We start from the raw sequence: 19,990 nt of genomic DNA, 5'->3' as shown, positions 1-19,990 counted from the left end.
AGTGGTCATAGGTAACCTATTTAACTCCGTACCCCGCCGTGTTATACCTTGTATAGCTGCTAAAGGAGGCTATACTACTTACGGTTTTGTAACTTTCATTGTGTCAAAATTTCTTAATGAAACAATCTTTTGTTCTGAATTTGTAATCATTTCCATATCTTCTCATAGACTACATGCATTTCAAGTTTTGTGAAGTTCTCTCGTTTCCTTTTAGGTGAATGTTTTTTTTTTTTTTTTGTGACAAAATGTATTTCAACTTTTGAACAGAGTTCAGTTTGCGCGATTAATCACTCCCAATGATTCTGATTTTGAGCTGAAAATTAAAGTTTAAGTCCAAGCATTAGAAAAAAATTTAATGAGATTCAAAAATAGCGATCAAAATAGTTGTTCGTTACTCCAAAGCCTAAACGCCCTCTACCGCCATTTTTTAAACTACATCTTCAAAATTAATTTTCAAGAAAATACTGATAAAAAGAATATTTTTAGTGAAAGTCGCAAACGAATCCATCTTTTTTTTATGAATATTTGAAATTTTGGACCCTAAACTTTAATGACTCCTATCTCCTTCGGAAGACGTTACGGACCCTTATTTTTGACATTGTATTGTTTGTCCTGGTAAATACTATTATCTATTAAAGTTTTGCCCAAGAGTTCAGAAACACCCAGTACACAGCTCTGTAACTCCATTAGCTCACGTTAACGAACGCTGATGAGTGAAATGTCATGAATTTTTGACAGCAAGATAAGGGTTGCATTTCCTTCCTGCATTACATTGATAATATCCATCAAGTACAGTTCATGATAACCCAAACACAATTGAAGCTAAAACAATAAGCCCTTTGAAACTCCGGCTGCTGACAGGGTTATGAAACTGGTTAAGGATTAGGTAGATTGGTGTTTAGAGAAGATGGAAGATATGGATTCATGAGAAAAACATTATACTCATTATACTCGGGATCACCAATGCTAAAACTGACTCAAAGCCCAACTTTAAATCTTTACTCAAAAGTAGAAACGTGTTTAAGGTCATATAGTAAACGTGAATAACTGGGCTGGGTGGATAGAAAGTGCAGGATAGAACTCGAAACGCAGCCACTTCCTTGGTGTGGTGGGGTTGTAAATGTACGTTAAATATTATTGCATTTCCAACAAAAAAAATTATTATTGGATTATAAAAAAAAATATTGCGATGCGCAGAAAAAGCTTGAAAAAAATCGGTTTTTGGTTAATTTCACGAAACATTTTGGATAATGCGCGAACTAAAAACTGTAAAGGAACGTAAATAATTATAAAGACATGCGAAAATAGTTTTATAAGGAAGCATTTGAATGGTATTAGATTTAATGCATTTGTATTTTATGTATTATTATGTAGACTTTTTAAAAGAAATCCAGGAATTATATGTAAATTATGTTTTCTCAGTAGCTAAATTCGTTTTCCTAAAACCTTTTTTTTTTTGTACCCATCAACTCAAAATGGGTAAACTCATAGGAAAATGGAAGTCCTGAGTCGAAAATAAACATGCATTTTTATGTCATAACCCTACGACAATCAAAATATAAAGGAGCTGAATTAGAGAAAGGCATTAGATAAGAATCAAAAAGCATAAACGATGGCTTTATAAGAACAATTTTATACTTATTATCATAATGTCAAAATTAAATCCATAAGTACAACTTCATACCCTGATCCAAACATTGAAATTCGTTTAAAATCGTACAGTAAGTGTAAATGCAAGTCTTGTAATGACTGGTTCTTGGTTGGATGAATGGGAAGGGCAGAGTGGAGCTTGAAGTGCAGCCACTTCCTTGTGGTGGGTTCTCTGTTGTTAATGCAATAAAATCTATTTGCATTTCCAACAAAGAGATGCACAGTGCACATTTATTATGAAAAACAAATATACTGGACCATAAAAGAAAAAATATTGCAATGTAAAAAAATGGTAAAAAAATTGATTATCAGTTAATTTCATAAAAATGCACGGTTTGTTCGCGCAATAAAAACTAAAGGAATACAGTTAATCGTAAAAATATGTAAAAAGAGTGTTAAAAGGAAGCATTTGAATATTTTTAGAACAAGAATATAATCTTTTGTATTTTCGAGAAAATTTTGAAAATTTGCCATTTTTGTTAAACCTAAAATTTATAATTTTTCAAAAACAATACTAGAAAGGAATTTCTCCGGCTGCAAATACATTGCTTCCCGAATTCCCAAATGTGCAAGTCAAAGTTAAAATAATAATAATAATAAGGCTGAAAAGCAGCAGTTCAATTTTGAAATGATAATTGTACTCGAGAAAGTTTATATTATATTAGCTAGAAGGGCAAGTAATCTGCAGTACGATTTTTTTTTGTCTTGTGCCAGCTAGGCTGGCAATTTGGGTAGCGCTGCTCCACTTTTCAAACTTTCTCCTAATTTGGTGCGAAGTTCGACATCCATAGTACACACCTGCCATAAAGGAACAGTTTGTAGGGTAGGCAACCATTCACAGTACAATATCACTTTACACAAAGAAATGACTAAGATACGAGGTATAAAGTACCTCCAAGTGCGAACAGGGGTTTAAACACGAAACCTCCCCTTCCACAGTCAGATTTCTCTGACCACTAGGCATGGTGGTCGGCAATCTGTAGTGCGTTTCTCGTGCAAACATCTTCAATATTTGCTTTACTGCCAAGACTTTATTTTTTGAGACTATTGATACCTTTCGATCCGGTGAAAGTTTATCTAGTCAGCAAATATTGAAAAAAGTCATAAAGCGAGTGGAACCAGCATTACTTGCAAAAATAGGAGGGAATTTATTGTATTCTATGCAGATATTCCTAGTATTATGTTAACACTTTCCATTTTCCTTTTAGATAAAACATGAATCAGTTTCTGAACCAAATCTGTACAGCGTGTTACCTTCATCGGAAGATTTTATACACCTTCGAAATTCCGTTCTTTCCTCATCTTGAGATTCACTGGCTAAAAGAAGACGAATTTGCCCATAGGGACCTACTTTCCACCGATGAGGCACACCAGTTATGTCTTTTTCGTACCTAAAATTATAGAGGACAGTGATAAGTACCCATAAATGTTTTTAGCTCTAAAAGTTTTAAGAACAAAAGAAAAAACAACGTTTTAAAATCAGTTACGTTATACCTGCTTTATCTTTCTGCAAATTGTTATTTTTAATGGGAATAATATTTTTCTTAAACCTGGGACAATTGAGGGGCTGACGTGGGGAAGACAGTAAGTCACAAAAAGTAAATTTTACAGGGAAGCAAAAAACGCCGAACCAAGTATCGTGGACTATTTGCAAGTGCCATCCGTCGCTCGTAAAAAAACTAAACTATTTTGCCCATTGGCTTCCTGTTCATTAAATGCCATTATTTCAGCGTTTAATGTTTTTTCCGTGAAAAAAATACGAAAGAATCGAAATTTGTGACTTACTGTCTTCCCCATGTCAGCCTCTCAATTAATCATTCAATAAAAACTTGACTCTATTGTCTTAAAACAATTAAATTTACTCTCAGGTTTGAGAAATTTCATTTGTCAAGTCTTGTTCGTACTGGAAATGCTAGAATCAATGCTCGTTTGAATGGACTGAATTATTACTTTCTATGATTTGAAATAGTTTCCATCGCAATTAAAACAGACATCGTATACGATAACACGAAGCTGGCACTCAGAAAATCTCAATAAGTATGGCTGTGTAAAACAAACATGTTTGCACATTTGTGTGACACATCCAACTTAGCACTTAAGCTACCTAGTTTCAGGTCAAGAGGAAACAGCAGCAAAATCATCGTCGCGTACAGTTTGCCCTTATGCGCTGTGTGAAGAGATGAAATATTTCAAACAGTGCTCGCAAACTAAGTATGGCTGTGCAAAACAAACATGTTTGCACATTTTGTATGACACATCCAACTTAAAACTAAAGCTACCTAGCTTCAGGTCAAGAGGAAACAGCAGCAAAATCATCGTCGTGTACAGTTGGCTCTTATACGTTGTGTGCAGAGATGAAATATTTCAAACATGTTTGAACATTTGTATGACGCATCCAACTTAGCACTAAAGCTACCTAGCTTCAGGTCAAGAAGAAGCAGCAGCAAAATCATCGTCGCATACAGTTTGCTCTTATGCGCTGTGTGCAGAGATGAAATACTGCAAACAGTGCTCGCAAACTCAGAGTAAGTAAATAGTAGTGACTGCTAACCGGAAGAAAATGTGGCATCCATCCCGTCATTGTGTTGAACACAAAATTTCGATAATTTCTGAGCAATAGTTTCACCGCTGGACAACTTTAAAGTAGGGTCATATAGTTATGGACTCTCAGTATAACAAATGGACGGAAGCAAAGCTTCCGAAATTAATGTAACAAAATAGCAATGAACTATGACTACAATAAACAACATAGATTGTTCAAAAAATAAAAAAAAAAATTCTTAAGCACAACACATGTTTACTCTTTCTTTGACTTACTAAACTGTGTTCAATAACCTTTACTAATAATAAAGCTAAAAGTCTGTAGTCATATGTTCCTGTTCATGTCTGGATCCCTAGATGTCTGTTACGCGCATAGCGCCTAGACGGTTCGGACGATTTTCATGAAATTTGGCACAAAACTAAATCGTAGCATAGGGGGGAGCCTCTTGAAGCAGTTTTTTGAAAATACGATTTTTTTCTTTTTCTATTCCAATTTTAAGAACATTTTAACGAGCAAATTATTATAACATGGACGAGTAAATTTCCATAACGTGGAGTAGCAAATAACCACACCGTGGACGAGCAAACTACCATATGCGACTATGGGCATATTAACATAGCAAATTGGCGAGAAATCCATCATACGTTATTAGTAAATATACATGCGAAACAAATGACCTTTTAATTTTCTACTATGGGCAAAGTCGTGCGAGTGCCGCTATAGTGATCAAAAAAAATTTCATCATGGTTGTTGTCATTTAAGTTTAGAGGATCTATCGACTAAGTTATGGATGTCAGGCCTGATTGAAAACCATTAGCTTTTTTATATATATAATATCTGCAACAATCTTTCATTTAATTGCAAAAAATTCTATGGAGTTGTGACTTCAGACATTAAAAACGAATTTCGTGTTGTTTCCAAAAAAAGGATTAAAAGATACTTACTTTTGTTTTGTTTCTAAAATTTTAGATATTACAGATAGTTCTTCGTGCAGCCCAAACTTTGGACAATCTTCTGCTACAGCCTCATGAAGCTCCTATAAAATATTCAGAAAATGAATATTTTGTGGAAATTGCTCTTAGAATCAAGAAATGAACTCGTTGATAAAAATTCAATATGCTAATATCATTTTTAGTGATTTAAAAAAAAAAAAAAAACACACAGATGAAACTGCTTTTCATTACAAGCATACACCAACAGCCCGGTTATGTTATGACATCCGCAGACTCTTTTCGTCCTTGTTAGGGACTCATCAATCCAAGGGCGGACTGGTCCGCCGGCCCATAGGCTTTTTTGTTCTGCTCTAACAAACTTGTGCGATTCCACTTCGCTTTTTTGAGCAATCACATTGCTTATTGTTCTCATTTGACTGTTTAGAATTCCTATAATTTTATTTTTCCCCCGACTTCCTCTGCAGCACTATCATCGATCGGCCTCTTGATGCTGCTCCTCTAGCGAATACCGTCTCCAGGTGGTTTCCATATCCTCCTCACACACGCATACATATACAAATACACACACATACACACCTTCACACACACATAGCCACACACTCATGCCTGCACACAGACACAAACACACTCGCCTATGACACATACACTCGTGATTGCGAAAAACATAATTTGAATTCCAGATGTCAAAACTCAAATTATTATTTTTTTTTTTTTTTGCACCTTTTATTTTTTTCCCCTTTGCAGGCTAAAGTTGGTGCACTCTTGCGGGACCCAGTCCGCCCCTGCATCAGTCTGTAATGAACAATAACCAAGCTACCAAGCTGGAGACAGATGTCCACTCATTGAAGCTAAATTTTACCTTCAAATTGGGAGCAAAACTTGATTTAGCAAGCCAGCGAGAATCGGCAATAAATTCTTAAAATGAAATGCCCTCACATGCTTACATTTTTATCTTCCTCAAAATCCACCCTCTGTTGCATTCACTACACATCATATAACTGTACACTTGGAAAAACAACAACGCGCTCTATTGCTATTGTGGGCGTCGCCGAAAAGGGGGCGAGAAACAAATGTTCTGGTTGATTAGTTAGTCATATTAAGTGAAAACGGTAAATAAATATTTTTCACACAAACAACTCTTGAGTACCATTTTTGAGCAGTACCCATCAGCTGTTGATGGTTGAACATGAAAAAAAAAATTAAAAAAATGATTTCACTTATTTTTAGGGGACATTTCTAACAAAAATGTGCAAGTTTCATGCGAATCGGTCAAGTATTAACATAGATATGAGCACTTACGAGAGAGCGCGACCGCCATCTTTGATGACGTCATAGCAGGAAAATGCACCAGGTGGCGAACGTCCGATCAAATCCAAAGTACTTTCTAGGAAACATACTAAACATTTTTAATGAAAAATTCTGCCTCACGAACTTTCTACAGACGTGCTGGAAATTTATGAGAGTAAGCGGCAGCCATCTTTGATTACGTCATAGCAGGAGAATGGACCAGGTGGCCTAGAGCCGCTATATAGAAAGGCCGGCGCATCAGCTTAAGTTTAGCCATTTTGGATCGGATTTTTCATTGTTGCACTGTTAGGGTTACCAGAGAATAGTTTCGTGTTTCGCCAAACTAGCCAAAAATAATATTTAATTCTCGAGCAGCTAATAATTGTTCCCAGTGAAAACTCAGCAACGCGACAACATGCCAAAAAAGACAACCACTCAAACCCGCGCTCCGATCCAAAATGGCTGAACTTATGCTGATGCGTCGGGTCGTATATATAGGGGCTTTAAGGTGGCCGATGTCCACCCAAGTCCAAAACACTTTCTAAGACACCTGCTAAACATTTTTGAAAACAAAAATTCTCCCTACTCAAACTTTCTTACAGAAGTGCTGTCATATCCAGGACTACTAGAGGAGATCGCTACCAAAGGGGCAACTTGGCTCTTCAAGGGGACGATAAATTCTTGAGACGCGATAGGGTGGCGCTGAGTCTTTAAAAGAGAAAATAACATACAATCGGCGAGTATCGAAATTGAAACCGTTTGTTCAAAATTCAGACATGGAATCACAAGTTAAAAAGCTAAATTAATTGAATTCCAAGAGCTTCCTCTTCACACCTCGGTTGAATCTCAAGGAAGTATTTCGTCATTCATTGCCAAGTTTATGAATTTTCCTGTTTAAAATTAATATATAGTATATATATTTTTTACATTTTAAGTGTCAGGATCAAGGAAGAAAAATATACTTCAGCTTTGATGGAAAAGTACGTCAAAGATTTTATTTAAATATTCTCCTACAAGTACCTATCGGTTCGTTTCGCAAAAGAATTGAAAAAAAAAAAAATCGCAATAGGACAACTTATTTTCTTATTACTTTTCTTAATTTAAAAGATGTTATATAAAGTTGCTTTATTATAAATTTATATTTCAATAATAACAATGTTTCCTAGCACCAACTGTCGTTTTCTGTTTTTGTTTTCAAAGAAGAAAGGGGGGGGGGCGAGGTAGATGTCAGTCAGCCTTAAAAAGGAGGTCGATAGGCTCAGAAAGGTTGGGAACCACTGGTTTTGGTGACAAGCTGTAAGTAACACCCTTAAGCCATGACCAAACTTGAAGCTTTTGCCTTCATTTTACGAGTTGAGCAGCACCATTGCTTATTAATTCTCGCTGGATTGCTAAATTAATTTTTGCTACCAGGTTAAAGGTTATCTCGTCTTAAATGTCAAGATATATGCCTATAGCTCGGTTATTGACAGCTCGAGACTGATGAGTCCATAAAAAGGAAGAAGATACGGTCTCTGGACGCCATAACCTTAATATTCGAAATCTGCTTGGAAGTTCTGCCTTAGCCCTGGCTTAAGAGTGTAACTTACAGATTAGTAATTTTTATTTTCTTCTAAGACAGTTAAAAAAAACTTTTTTTTTTATACCTACTTACTTGTAAAAAAGTTGCTATGCTAGAATCTTCAAAAAAAGCTGATCGAATGATCGATGCCCATATTTGTACAAACTGCAAGACACGTTTCTTGTTAGCTATGATAAACTCCTTCTCTTGTCTAGAGTTGGCTGCGTCTATCCTATAGGTTAGTTTGTCAAGGAGAACTCCAATGCATAAATTCATTCTCAGACGAGCTGATGTGTGCATCACATGACTTCATTTTACTCCTTGGAGGAGCAAAGCAACATTTTAAATATTTTTGCTCCAAGTTTGTTGCGAACTGAAGCAAAAAAGCGTTTTAAACAGATTAGTTTTCGCAATATTGGACATTTTAATATGATTCATTGGCTAACTCTCTAAATATCTCCAATAGGGGCCAAAATAAAACCAAATAATAAAAAAACGACAATTTTTTTTGTCGGAAAGTTGATGAAAAACTTGGCGACCAAAAGTTTGGCGATATGTCGCCAAGTGTTTGCCAAACTATTAAACCACTTGAGTTTGTATTGATATTAACAATGATTTTTCCCCAAAAAGGTGTGAAAGACCCCCTTAGGAACATCTGCATGCCCCCCAAAAAGGGTTATTGACGGCGAGTGTAAAGCGGTGTAAGTTACAAAACGCTGCGTTTCATATCTAGGTGAATATTGGTCGTACTAATGCCAAACTTTTTGTGTTGGACTTATTTTTTAATGGAGATTATTTCCCTGAATATAAGTTAGGTATAAAAAGTTAAACTGTATAAAAAGTTAAATTTTGTATTTTTTGACTCATTTTTATTTTTTTTCTGTAAACGTTCAACATCTTAACTCGGCATCTGATTTTGAACATTTTTGCAATTGGAAGTATGTATGTGTGATTAACGGTTGCGAAAATAAAGGTCTTGCAGGTTAAAACGGAAACCCTGTATATAATGCTGTAGCTGGGAAAGAAATATTTCAAGGAACGAACTCATTTGGGTAGATGTCATGATTGACACGTGTTAGTTTTGTTGGTAAAAAAAAAGGTCAGTTTTGACAGTTTTAATTTTAAAAGCAGATGTTCTCTTAAAAAAAAAAAAACCTTTGCTTTGAAACCAGTTTACAGTTAATTGGCTGTAACTGCGATAATTCTGTTAAAATTTATGGCATCTTGTCTTTTTTCAAATCTTATTCTGAATTGCTTTAAAGAACATTAGTTCTGTATTTACTTCAACATTTGCTGCATAATATATCACGAAATGTTTTCGCCTTGTTTATTTGCTCGCTCGCGACGCGTTTCAAAACCTGTGAGGCTCTTTTTAGGGTATGCTACTCCCACCCACTGACGAAAAAGCAACTTAATTGTTCTTATCTGAATTGAACTATTATAACTTAATTGTCTACATGTGATCCCAAATAAAATATTTTTTGATAACTTTTTCATGGACACATTTTCTTACTTTTAGATGATTGTAGTTATTTTTCCTTCAAAGAATATTATTGATTTAATGAAATATTTCGAATGTACGTAAGTATGTAGGGCAGAGAGATCACCTACGACTTTTTTAAATAAACGAAGTCTTTCAAATGATTGAGTTAAATGAACGGATCAAAACAATGAACGGATCATCAAAAAGAACGACATTACCCCTCTCTAGTTAAAATGGACTCAACACTCCTCATAACGTGCAAATCCGTCAAAATTCGAAAAATTTCCCGCACTCTATACTTTTTTTCTGTTTATTAGATATAGAAGAAAAATAAAATGTAGGTTTGGAGTGTTTCTAGTTACTATCCTGTCATCATAATTTTAAATTATTATGTTGGTGAATACAATTTTTTAAGCAAAGTCTTAATTTAATTCGGATCAACGAGATCCAAATAAACAAATGTATACTTTATTTTATAATATTTTGCACATGAGTGGTGATGTTTAATGTTACACATGAATAATAGTATTTTACATTGCGATATAATACATGAAATATTTTTGCGTTTAACAAGAAAAAATGGTAATAAAAGGATATTGTCTCATAAGCTCAGGACATAATTGGTGACTTGGCATAAATATCACGTGAGTCAATAAAAAATCTTCTAGGAATGTGTCTGGAAAACAAGGAAATAAATGCATGCAATTTACTAGAATGCTATTACACAAAATTATTAACACAGCAAAGTAATAATAATTATCATCTTTGTAAATGAAGTTAGAAAATAGAGCTGCTACACTCACTGGCCAATGAACTAGAAACTTTTGAGATTTGCATTCGAATGCGTGCACTGTGCAAGAGTTTGGAGGGTGCATCATGATATGGAGCATGTTCTTCTGGCATAGAAGTGGTGATCTGGTGTTCCTCGAATGTAAACAAACAGCCATGAGGTACCTACATATACTGGCAGATCAAGTGCATCCTGCAAGGTTGCATTTTTATCTTGAAGGCTACGGATAAAGGAGGATGGCCCAAAGCGGGTAGGTTGGCAAAGAACGCTTGAAAGTTGCAGTTTTAGGATTTTTATCGCAACGATTTCGGTTTTATTTCCTAGTAGGGTTCTTGAACTTCAAAATAAAATGCAATTTTTGCATTATTTTAAATAAAATATTTATTTATTATCAAACACTATAAATACTTGAAAAACCCGCTTTGCCCAACCAGGGGGCATAAAGCATGTAAGCCTTGTAATAACGTAATATTATTGATTTTTAAAACAAACTGATCTTCGACTAATCACAAGTTACATACCTTCAGTTTTTTAGATATGTATCATTTTTCTTATTTTACGCTTGGTTGCGCCGTGCCGCTTCACCGCTGCTTCACTGTGACTGATTGAAACTCGGTACCGTTCGGGTAAACACGACTTATGCAACATCGCAGATTTTTCACCATGCGGCGGAATATGAATGCCTACCGGCTTTGAGCCATCTTCCCCAACTTCATGGACGATAATGCAACTATACACCGTACTAGAAGTGCTGAAAGTTGGGGTAGCTGAGCATAAATCAGACTTCCAACACCTTCCCTGGCTATCGCATATCCCGGATCTTAACTCCATAGAAAATGTATGAGATATGGTGCAAAGACACATCCGACAACACTCTCCTCTTCCATCTAATTTACAAGATCTTAAAAAATGCATAGCCAATGCATGATATTCTCTGGATTTAAATGCACTCCAGAAGCTTGTAGACTCGATGCCCAAACGAATCAGAGCAGTTATCCGTGCAAAAGGTGATCCAATAAAATATTGATCTTGGGGTTTCTAATTCGTTGGTCAGTGAGTGTAATTTATTTGTATGACTTTTTATGCTTGCGTTCATGCATACCATTCACTGCCATATTCATAGATACACGCAAACACATACACATACGTAATGCTTACAAACATACTCACCAGGAAACATCACGAGTTCAGTAATCATGAAAAAAGTTAAAAATGGTCGCATTCGAAAGAGTATCTTTAGAAAAAAATTTGACCCAAATATTGTGTGCCCTCGTCCTTTTGATTTTGAGATATGGGGGGTCAAAGTCTGTCGAAATCTTACGAAAATTCGCCAAATTTAAAGACTTGGCTAGAAATGGAAAATACCACGTGATTTCATCGCCTGCGTCTAGCAAGACTCTCATTTCCATTTCTGGTCATCTGCAAAGCGCGTAAACGATGTTTCGAATTAACCCTTTACTTGTGTGGGTAAAATTAAAAAGTAACTATGAAGCCTGTGAAATATAAACTAGAGAGCTTTATCCAGAGGAGCTACAACTTTATAACGAAATTGAACGTAGGATTTAACTTTGTAATCGTGATAATAATGCATTTCAGAATTTAAGTGCATTTCAAGTGTGTTTTACTTAACTAATTTAAGTTTGTACTCTTGTAATGAAATGTGTTGTAAGTAATTAATAATTATGTACGAGAATTAATATGAATAAGTAAAAAAAAAAACATGCCTATTAAAGCTTATATATTGAAAATAAAATGGATAGTTTTTGATGTTGAAAGAACATGATCATGTATTGTAGTATCCCAGCTCTTATTTATTTTTTCAAAAGTTATTATCATTCATGAAGTTTTATTGTCTGACCACTGCTAGCGAAAATGTTTAATTTAAAATCGAAAAAAATAATAATTTAAAAAATAAAAAAAACAACGGATAGTAAATGTCAAAAATTTGCACAGCAAAACTAACGATGTCGGAAATTACTTCATAACAGATTCTTATCAAAAATTTTATAGTCGACGTTCATTACAACAACCCCTGTAGTTCGAAAAAGTCTGTCACTGCAACTGAAAGTCGCTATAACGTAAATGCACATCATATTGCATGTTATTTAGTCATTTTTAAAAATACTGAAGTCACTTTTACCAATTATGTTTCACGTTAAAAGGGAATTCAAATACGAGCAAAATAAAAATTAATACAGTTTTTTTTATTTGACTTGTTCGAGGGTTTACACATAACTTGAAAACGATACACATAACGAAAAACACACTGGAAATAACTGACAGAAATCGTTTTTTTTTTTTAATTTGAGAACATGGTTTGAAATCTTTAAAAATGTCGTTTTCTTCGTATTTAGATACTGTTGAAGACTTCAGATTTACGACTTTTCAAAAAAAAAAAAAAAAGAGACTTTAAAGTGTGTTTACCCTTTCTCTACGGTTATCATATTTTTTTCAAAACAGTTTCATCATCGAGAAAACTCTTTCAGTGGAAATATTTCACCCGCAGAAGCATAAATGTTTTAAACATCAGTTTTTAACAGTCTTAAGAATAACAAAAAATTCCATTGTTTTTACAATAAAATAAAACAAATATTTCGGGCTGCGGCGTTTTCCCCTATACAGTTGCACGTTAATATCCCGGAACACAAGCCCCTAAAAATTTCAATGCCGCAGTCTGTGCCACGACACCCCGCGCCATGGTAGTCACCCCGAGTAAAGAATTAATGCGATATTTCTCACGCGCTTATAATATATTGGTGGTGACCAAATATGGAAGTGAAATGTCTTGTCAGATGCAGATGTTGAATTCGCGCCGTACCTTCCATTTCTGAACAAAACTCGCTAAATTTGGCGACTTTACTAAAAATTTCGGCAATTTTTAAGACATCATATTTCGAAAACGTGGTCACGAGGGCACGTAGTTTCAGTGCCATAAACATGTTTTCCAATGCTCTTTCGAATGCCACCAATTTGGAATTTTTTTGAATTTCCTTGATCGTGATGTTTCCTGGTCAGATACATAATTTCAGCATATTTTATAGATGAGTGCGTCTGTTTGAACATACATTACTTGTTAAAATGAAAAAAAAAGAAGCATTCTTAAAGATACATTAAACATGCATAAGGCGAAAAATGTAAAGCTAATACGTATAATGCGGGTATTTATCTCTTTCCTGAGATTTATAACACAGCATGTGGTGCAATAATAACAACAAAAACCATAGTATCGTAAATATATTGAAGTCATAATGAATGAGTCAAAACATGACACGTAAAAAAGATAATACACAAATTGTAGAAATCCAACTAGTCCCTTAACGTACATTTTGCTTACTGTTCCTAGTATTTTAAAAAATCCTGTCACTTTTCGGGGGGAAAAACGTGCTCTGCATCTTGTACTAGGTATTCCATATCTCATTAAAGAACAAAATGGGAATTTTAAAAAAAGGCCTCTTTTTACGGTAGCAGATAAGTTAAGGATTACAATGTGAGCATTTGTATGCATTAAATATTAATGAAAATTTTAAGTAAGCATGAAGCAAAAAATGTGTGTAAACTTACATTTCTGTGGCAAAAATTGAATGAGAAATACTATAAAACGTACTATCATTTTTGTTTTAATTGCTGAAAACATTTTTTCTTTAATTAGCCGTTTTTTATAAAGCCGTTTTTATTTATAAATTTTATTTTATTACTTTATTTTTCAAATGTTGAAGCACTTTGCTAATTTGGCATTTGCACGTTCAGTGCCTATAAATAGCTGGTCGTCTGTAAAAATGCACCAAGTGGATGGGTCAAAGTTGTATCTAACACAGACCGACGACAACTGACTGAACCACCAAGAGATGGCGTCACCAGCCATCTCCAAACGCACAAGTTGCATATGAGGTTAAAGAAGAAGTAAAGTTTCTCTAACTTCTTCTAAGCATGGTAAACTGCTAAACGAACAACCACAACTCTTTTGGACCCACAGACATAACTGAATCACGCATCCCGAACGTACGCTGTCGGTGATTCGTCAAACTTGTACCCCTCTGATCACAAGTCCGTGAGAGTCCACTAGACTATCACTAGTTTAATCACTAGACTGTGTTCGGCCTAAAACATAATTGAGCGCAAATATTGTTGGCCTCTTTTGTAAAGAATAGCGAAATAAGTAACTGTATTTTGAACATGAATAAACTCACATCAGCGTTCAATCTTACCGGTTGCGTCCTCATTTCTTTGATCTATCCTGGTCTCCAAGAGGTGCTCCAACATTTTTTGTGGAGTTCCAGCCATGACCATATACCTATAATACACATCATTTTTAAGTATTAAAAGTAAACACCAAAACTTAAATCATACATTATTTTATTTCATATTTGGCATGGCTAGATAAATCGCTGCGCAGTTTAAAACATATATGATTTTCTTTTATTCGTGTTGTACTATTAAAAAGATATCAAAGTTTTTTTTTCCTCGTAATCAATCGTTAAAACAAGCTTCATTTTTTTTCTGAATGTTATCCGATTTCCTTAGCTTTTGTTTTATCTTTTCACCAAACCGCGAAGACTTTCTTTCCTAAAAAAAAAAAAAAAAAAAAAAAAAAATATATATATATATATATATATATATATATATATATATATATATATATATATATATATATATATATATATATATATATATATATATATATATATATATATATATACGAACATGTAAAAAAAATCACTTTTGCTTTTCAAACAGCATAAAATTAAAGAAAAATTAAAGAATATTTTTGTGACAGAAGCAGCAGAGTTTTTGAATCAGAAATAACATTTCGCATCGACTTTATTTTGGATTTTATTATTATTATTATTAATACACAAGGACAGCTATTTGCAATTCCTTTTCTTATCAACTATATTACTCTGAATTGTTCCCCAGTGGAAAAGTTTATAACTAGTATATAAGTAGAGATTTTTGTGATGTTCATTTCACTGATAAATAACATTTTTTTTTCATACTTTTTTCTGTCTGTTATCATTTCAGCGTTTAATTCACAGCCCATTTTAGAGTAAATACTTATTTTATGTTTTTTTTTTCTAGCAATTTCAAAAAATATCACCAATTTTATTTATTATATATATTTAGTTGTATGAACCTTGTACTAACTAGTGAGCTTCAAAATAATTAATCTCGCATCTTTTTATTTTTTGTACTTTTATAAAGTATGCTTTCTTTCTTCGTATCTCAGTTTGTATTCTTTTGTTCCGAGTTGAATCAAGATGTTTCCGAACACTTAAAAAAAAAGGAAAAAAAATCCATCCGTAGAGATTAGCATAAATTTTAGTAAATTTCTTTAAAAAGATGACAAATGTTTCATCCTTTAAAAGGTAAAATTAAAGGATAGGAAACAATATAAACATTAACTTCAAACATAATTTCGTAGTAAAACTTAAAAAAAAAACGGAATACTGCAAAACATTGGAAAAAAATTTATTCGATATCAACTGAATCAAGATTGGAAGTCATGCATACTTATAATGAGAATGTGTTCCATTAGCAACCTTTCCATCCGTAGAGATCTTTTGCAAGAGGAGAACATCTTGTCCGTGCTCTTTTAGACGAACAGTATTTGCTTCTACGTCCTGAAATGTACTTGAAATGTGAAGAGAAAATACTAAATGCAGCAGTAATGGATGAAAAGCATGGTAGAAATCATAAATCTTTACTAATAATAAAGCGATAAGTCTGCATGTCTGGATCTCTGTTACGCGCATTGCGTTCCGTTCGGAAGATTTTCATAAAATTTGGCACACAACTCGTTCGTATCATAGGGATGAGCCGTTCAAAGCACTTTTTAGCCTACTTTCCCAGTAAAAGTCAGAAAAAGAAGAAAAAAGCATGAAAGAAGGTTTAATGCATCTTAAAAATGTCGCGAAAAAAAATTAAAAATAAATAAAATAATTAAATAAATATCGACAAATTAAAAATTGGAAAGTAGGGTGTTGAGATGTGGGAAAATGTCGGTCTGTCTCTCCCCCCCCCCCTAATAACTTTTGAATGAATAGTCCAAATCGAACAAACTTTTTTTTGTTCGAAAGATCTCGGCGAGGACACCTCATTCCCATATTTCACTTTTTGATTTGAACTATTTTTTGTTCAATATTGAACAGTTCAAAAAAACTTAACATTAGCGCCTACGGGGAAACTGAAAGTCAATGTAGATTCCGTACCTGAAGGCGGATTTATTTCTAACAAATTTTGTTGGAAGTAGCTCTTGACGCCAAACTCCAGACTGCGACTCCGAGAATTTAAAGGCATCTAACTCCGACTCCTGTGCCCGACAATTAATCGGACTCCGACTCCCCGACTTCGACTCTGACTTCGTAGCTTTGGCAAAAATTTATACAAGGAGGAGAAATGACTGACTCCCATTCTTGGATATTCGTCTCCGACTCCTTTATCCCAAAATGAGATTGACTCCGACTCCGCAGCTAAGGTTTTCACTGTGAAATAATTATTGTTGACATGATTTGTTTTTATTTTCACGCTAAAGTTTTAATTTAGGTATTCAATTTTCGGCGAATAAACTCGAAGTCATTTATGTTTCTACATAACGATATGCGCAGACGATTTTGTTTTTTTTTTTTTTTTTGACAATGAAAAGTATTTTTTTAAGTTGACATTTTATTGTATTCATTTATTTTGGTAAGTGTATTAATTCAATTAAAAAATTATTTTTGGCAACAGGGGAAAAAGAAACAATTTTTTTTTTTTGGATATGATGTATTTATTTTAATAAGCTTATTAATTTTAATTATTATTTTTTCGTTTTGAAAGATGTTAAAGAATTTTTTTAAGGGAAAAAGTGTGTTAGCTGCTTTGTTTAAAAGGTGCTTTTTTTACGCATCTAATTTTTTTAGATGTGTGAGGAAATACTTTATTCCTAGAAATTAGCAAAAATATGTTTGAAACAATTTGCGATTTTAGCTATTTTTGAGAATATTGATCAGGTACTAGAAAGTAGTACGGTATACGGGAAAGTAGGCTCGTATAGTTCTAGACGGAACTTCTTGTTTGAAAATAAGGTTTTGTTCTTTTTCTATTTAAATTTTAAGAACATTTTATCGAGGAAATTATCATTCGTAGACGAGTAAATCATCATAACATGGAAGAGTGAATTATCATAACATGAACGAGTGAATTATAATAACGTGGACGAGCAAATTGCCATAACACGGGCGAGAAAATTAATATAGCAAATTGGCGAGACATTCATTATCCATTATTTGTAAATATACAAGCAAACCAAACGAACTTTTAATTTTCTACCACGGGCAAAGCCATGCATGTATCAATAGGGAGAAATAAAACGAGAGTTATTTGCGCTCTAAACTTAAGGTTTAAAAAAAATGTCAGTTTATGTCAAATTATTTATTCTTAAATCAAAATTTCTGAATTTTGTGAGGCAAAAGAGAGAGAAAGATGGAAATAAAAAAAAAGAACGGGGTTAAACATTATGATTTTAGTCTACTTTTAAAAACAATTATGAATGTATATTAATTGGGAAAAGAAAAGTAAGAAGTTTCCTGATTAAATTTTGAAATCAATGTATATCCAGAATTTTTTTGAAGAGAATCGACTTCTTGTTTTCCCTTCAAGAATCTTGTTGAGCAAAGTAATTCAAGGGTTTAGGTAAAGGAAACATAAATATCTCACATGTTTGAAGTAGAACAAATGTAGCAAAATATTTAGTAACTAGTGGTACACGCACGGCTTTGCCCGTAATAGAAAAATTAAAAGGTCTTTTGGTTCACCTCTATATTTACAAATAATGTTTGGTGAATTTTCTCGCCAATTGGCTTGTGCCCATGTTACGGTTCCACGTTATGATAATTTCGTAATTTACTCGTCCATTTTATGATAATTTTGTTCTTAAAATTGGAATAGAAAAAGAACCACACCGAATTTTCGAAAAATCGTTTCGAGGTGCACACCCCATGCTACAAACTAACTTTGTGTCAAATTTCATGAAAATCGGCCGAACGGTTTTAGGCGCTATGCGCGTCACGGAGATCCTGACAGACAGAGATCCGGACAGAGAGACTTTCAGCTTTATTATTAGTGAAGATAATAAATAGCGAGAGGTATACATTTTGCGGTAAAATTAGTATATTCAAATAATTCATGATTCACTGTTTCTCTTCATCTTCTCTGAAAGAACTTACTGTCACAAAAAAAAGAGAGAAATATCGTGCAGTGCGCATATATATGTATTTGTATTTTTAAAAATGACTGCAGGTTTTATATACTGTAGTAAATGTCCTGTCATTTTAGTAAAATACCAAACATAAATTTACTAGAAATTAAAAATTACTTTTCCTCCACCGTTCTTACGTATTTTCAAAAATAGTTTTTGCACATTTTTTTTTCTGCTTTCTTCAAAAAACAATGTCAATAGTTAACAGAAGTAATCTTTACTAATAATAAAGCTGAAAGTCTCGGTCGATTTTCATGAAATTTGGCACAAAGTTAGTTTATAGCATGGGGGTGTGCACCTCGAAGCGATTTTTCGAAAATTCGATGTGGTTCTTTGTCTATTCCAATTTTAAGAACAAAATTATCATAAGACGGACAAGTAAATTACGAAATTATCATAACGTGGAACCGTAACATGGGCACAAGTCAATTGGTGAGATACGAAATCATCATAACGTGGAACCGTAACATGGGTACAAGCCAGTTGGCAAGATACGAAATTATCATAACGTGGAACCGTAACATGGGTACAAGCCAATTGGCGAGGAAATTCATCATACATTATTCGTAAATATACAGGCGAACCAAAAAACCTTTTAATTTCTCTATTACGGGCAAAGCCGTGCGGGTACCAGTAGTGATAAATAAACAATTATTAATGTTAAAATTTTGTCAAAACAAATTAAATACTAGTAAGGTTCTCCAAAATATCGCTATGTAACACCGTTTTTACCCACTCAAAACGAAAGACATAAAAAGTTACTTTACTACTTACCCTAATGATGTTATTGAAGTCTTCCTTGTCAACTCGAAGAAAATGGCAGTTGTTCTCCCTAGTAACGATTGTAGCTGCCCTAGAAACAAAAAAAAAAAAAAAAAAAAAAAACTCAGTTTTAGCTGAAATGCTTCTGTTTCGATACTATTGCAGGTCATTTACTAACAAATTTTGAGCTGCTACTAATTACATCATTCGTTGGACAGGACGGTTTAATCCGAAAGTTATAAATTAAAACTACGCTTTCGTAAATATGTAAGATGACAGCACATTCAAATAAAAACCCTTAAATAGTTTTAATTTGTTTGATCTAGAATAATTTTCAGTTTTGAATTTTAGAAAAAAATCAATTTAAAAACCTGTATAGTTCGTTCATTTGCTGAAATATTCCAGATTTTAACTTCAAGAAACATCATTTCGAAATTACTACGTTTTAGTGGTAAAATAATAGGTTTCCAATAAACCGTTAGAAAAATTCAGAGGAGAAAAAAAACCGCTTAAAACTAAATCAGTTGATGAGAGAGAAAAAATAAGTTTTATTCGTTTTGATTCGGTTCCTGGTAATGTTTCCATAAATTAATGATAAAAAATCAACTCAAATGGAAAAGAATCATTTATAAATCACATATTATAATTTATTTGAAACATTGCAAAATAAATGTCGTATTCTTTCAGTTAGCTTTCGATGATTCAGCAAAAGATTTTATCTTGATTTAT

General features: G+C 33.6%; 1 protein-coding gene across 2 annotated transcripts in view; it reads right to left on the bottom strand.

Moving 5' to 3' along the window:
- The window catches only part of LOC129227930 (rap guanine nucleotide exchange factor 4-like), a 196,090-nt gene that overhangs the window by 46,960 nt on the left and 129,140 nt on the right, over window positions 1-19,990 (bottom strand). For both annotated transcript variants that reach the window (XM_054862554.1, XM_054862561.1), the window contains 7 exons: window positions 19,274-19,352; window positions 15,775-15,884; window positions 14,472-14,557; window positions 10,074-10,152; window positions 8,087-8,231; window positions 5,137-5,228; window positions 2,905-3,041 (listed from right to left, as the gene is read on the bottom strand). In XM_054862554.1, the coding sequence (XP_054718529.1) occupies window positions 2,905-3,041; window positions 5,137-5,228; window positions 8,087-8,231; window positions 10,074-10,152; window positions 14,472-14,557; window positions 15,775-15,884; window positions 19,274-19,352 (728 nt within the window). The remainder of the gene's footprint in view (window positions 1-2,904; window positions 3,042-5,136; window positions 5,229-8,086; window positions 8,232-10,073; window positions 10,153-14,471; window positions 14,558-15,774; window positions 15,885-19,273; window positions 19,353-19,990) is intronic.

Source organism: Uloborus diversus, chromosome 1, assembly GCF_026930045.1.
Source record: "Uloborus diversus isolate 005 chromosome 1, Udiv.v.3.1, whole genome shotgun sequence".
NCBI lineage: Eukaryota > Metazoa > Arthropoda > Arachnida > Araneae > Uloboridae > Uloborus > Uloborus diversus.
The sequence above is the reverse complement of the archived record's forward strand: the minus strand, read 5'-3'. Positions and strand labels throughout refer to the sequence as shown.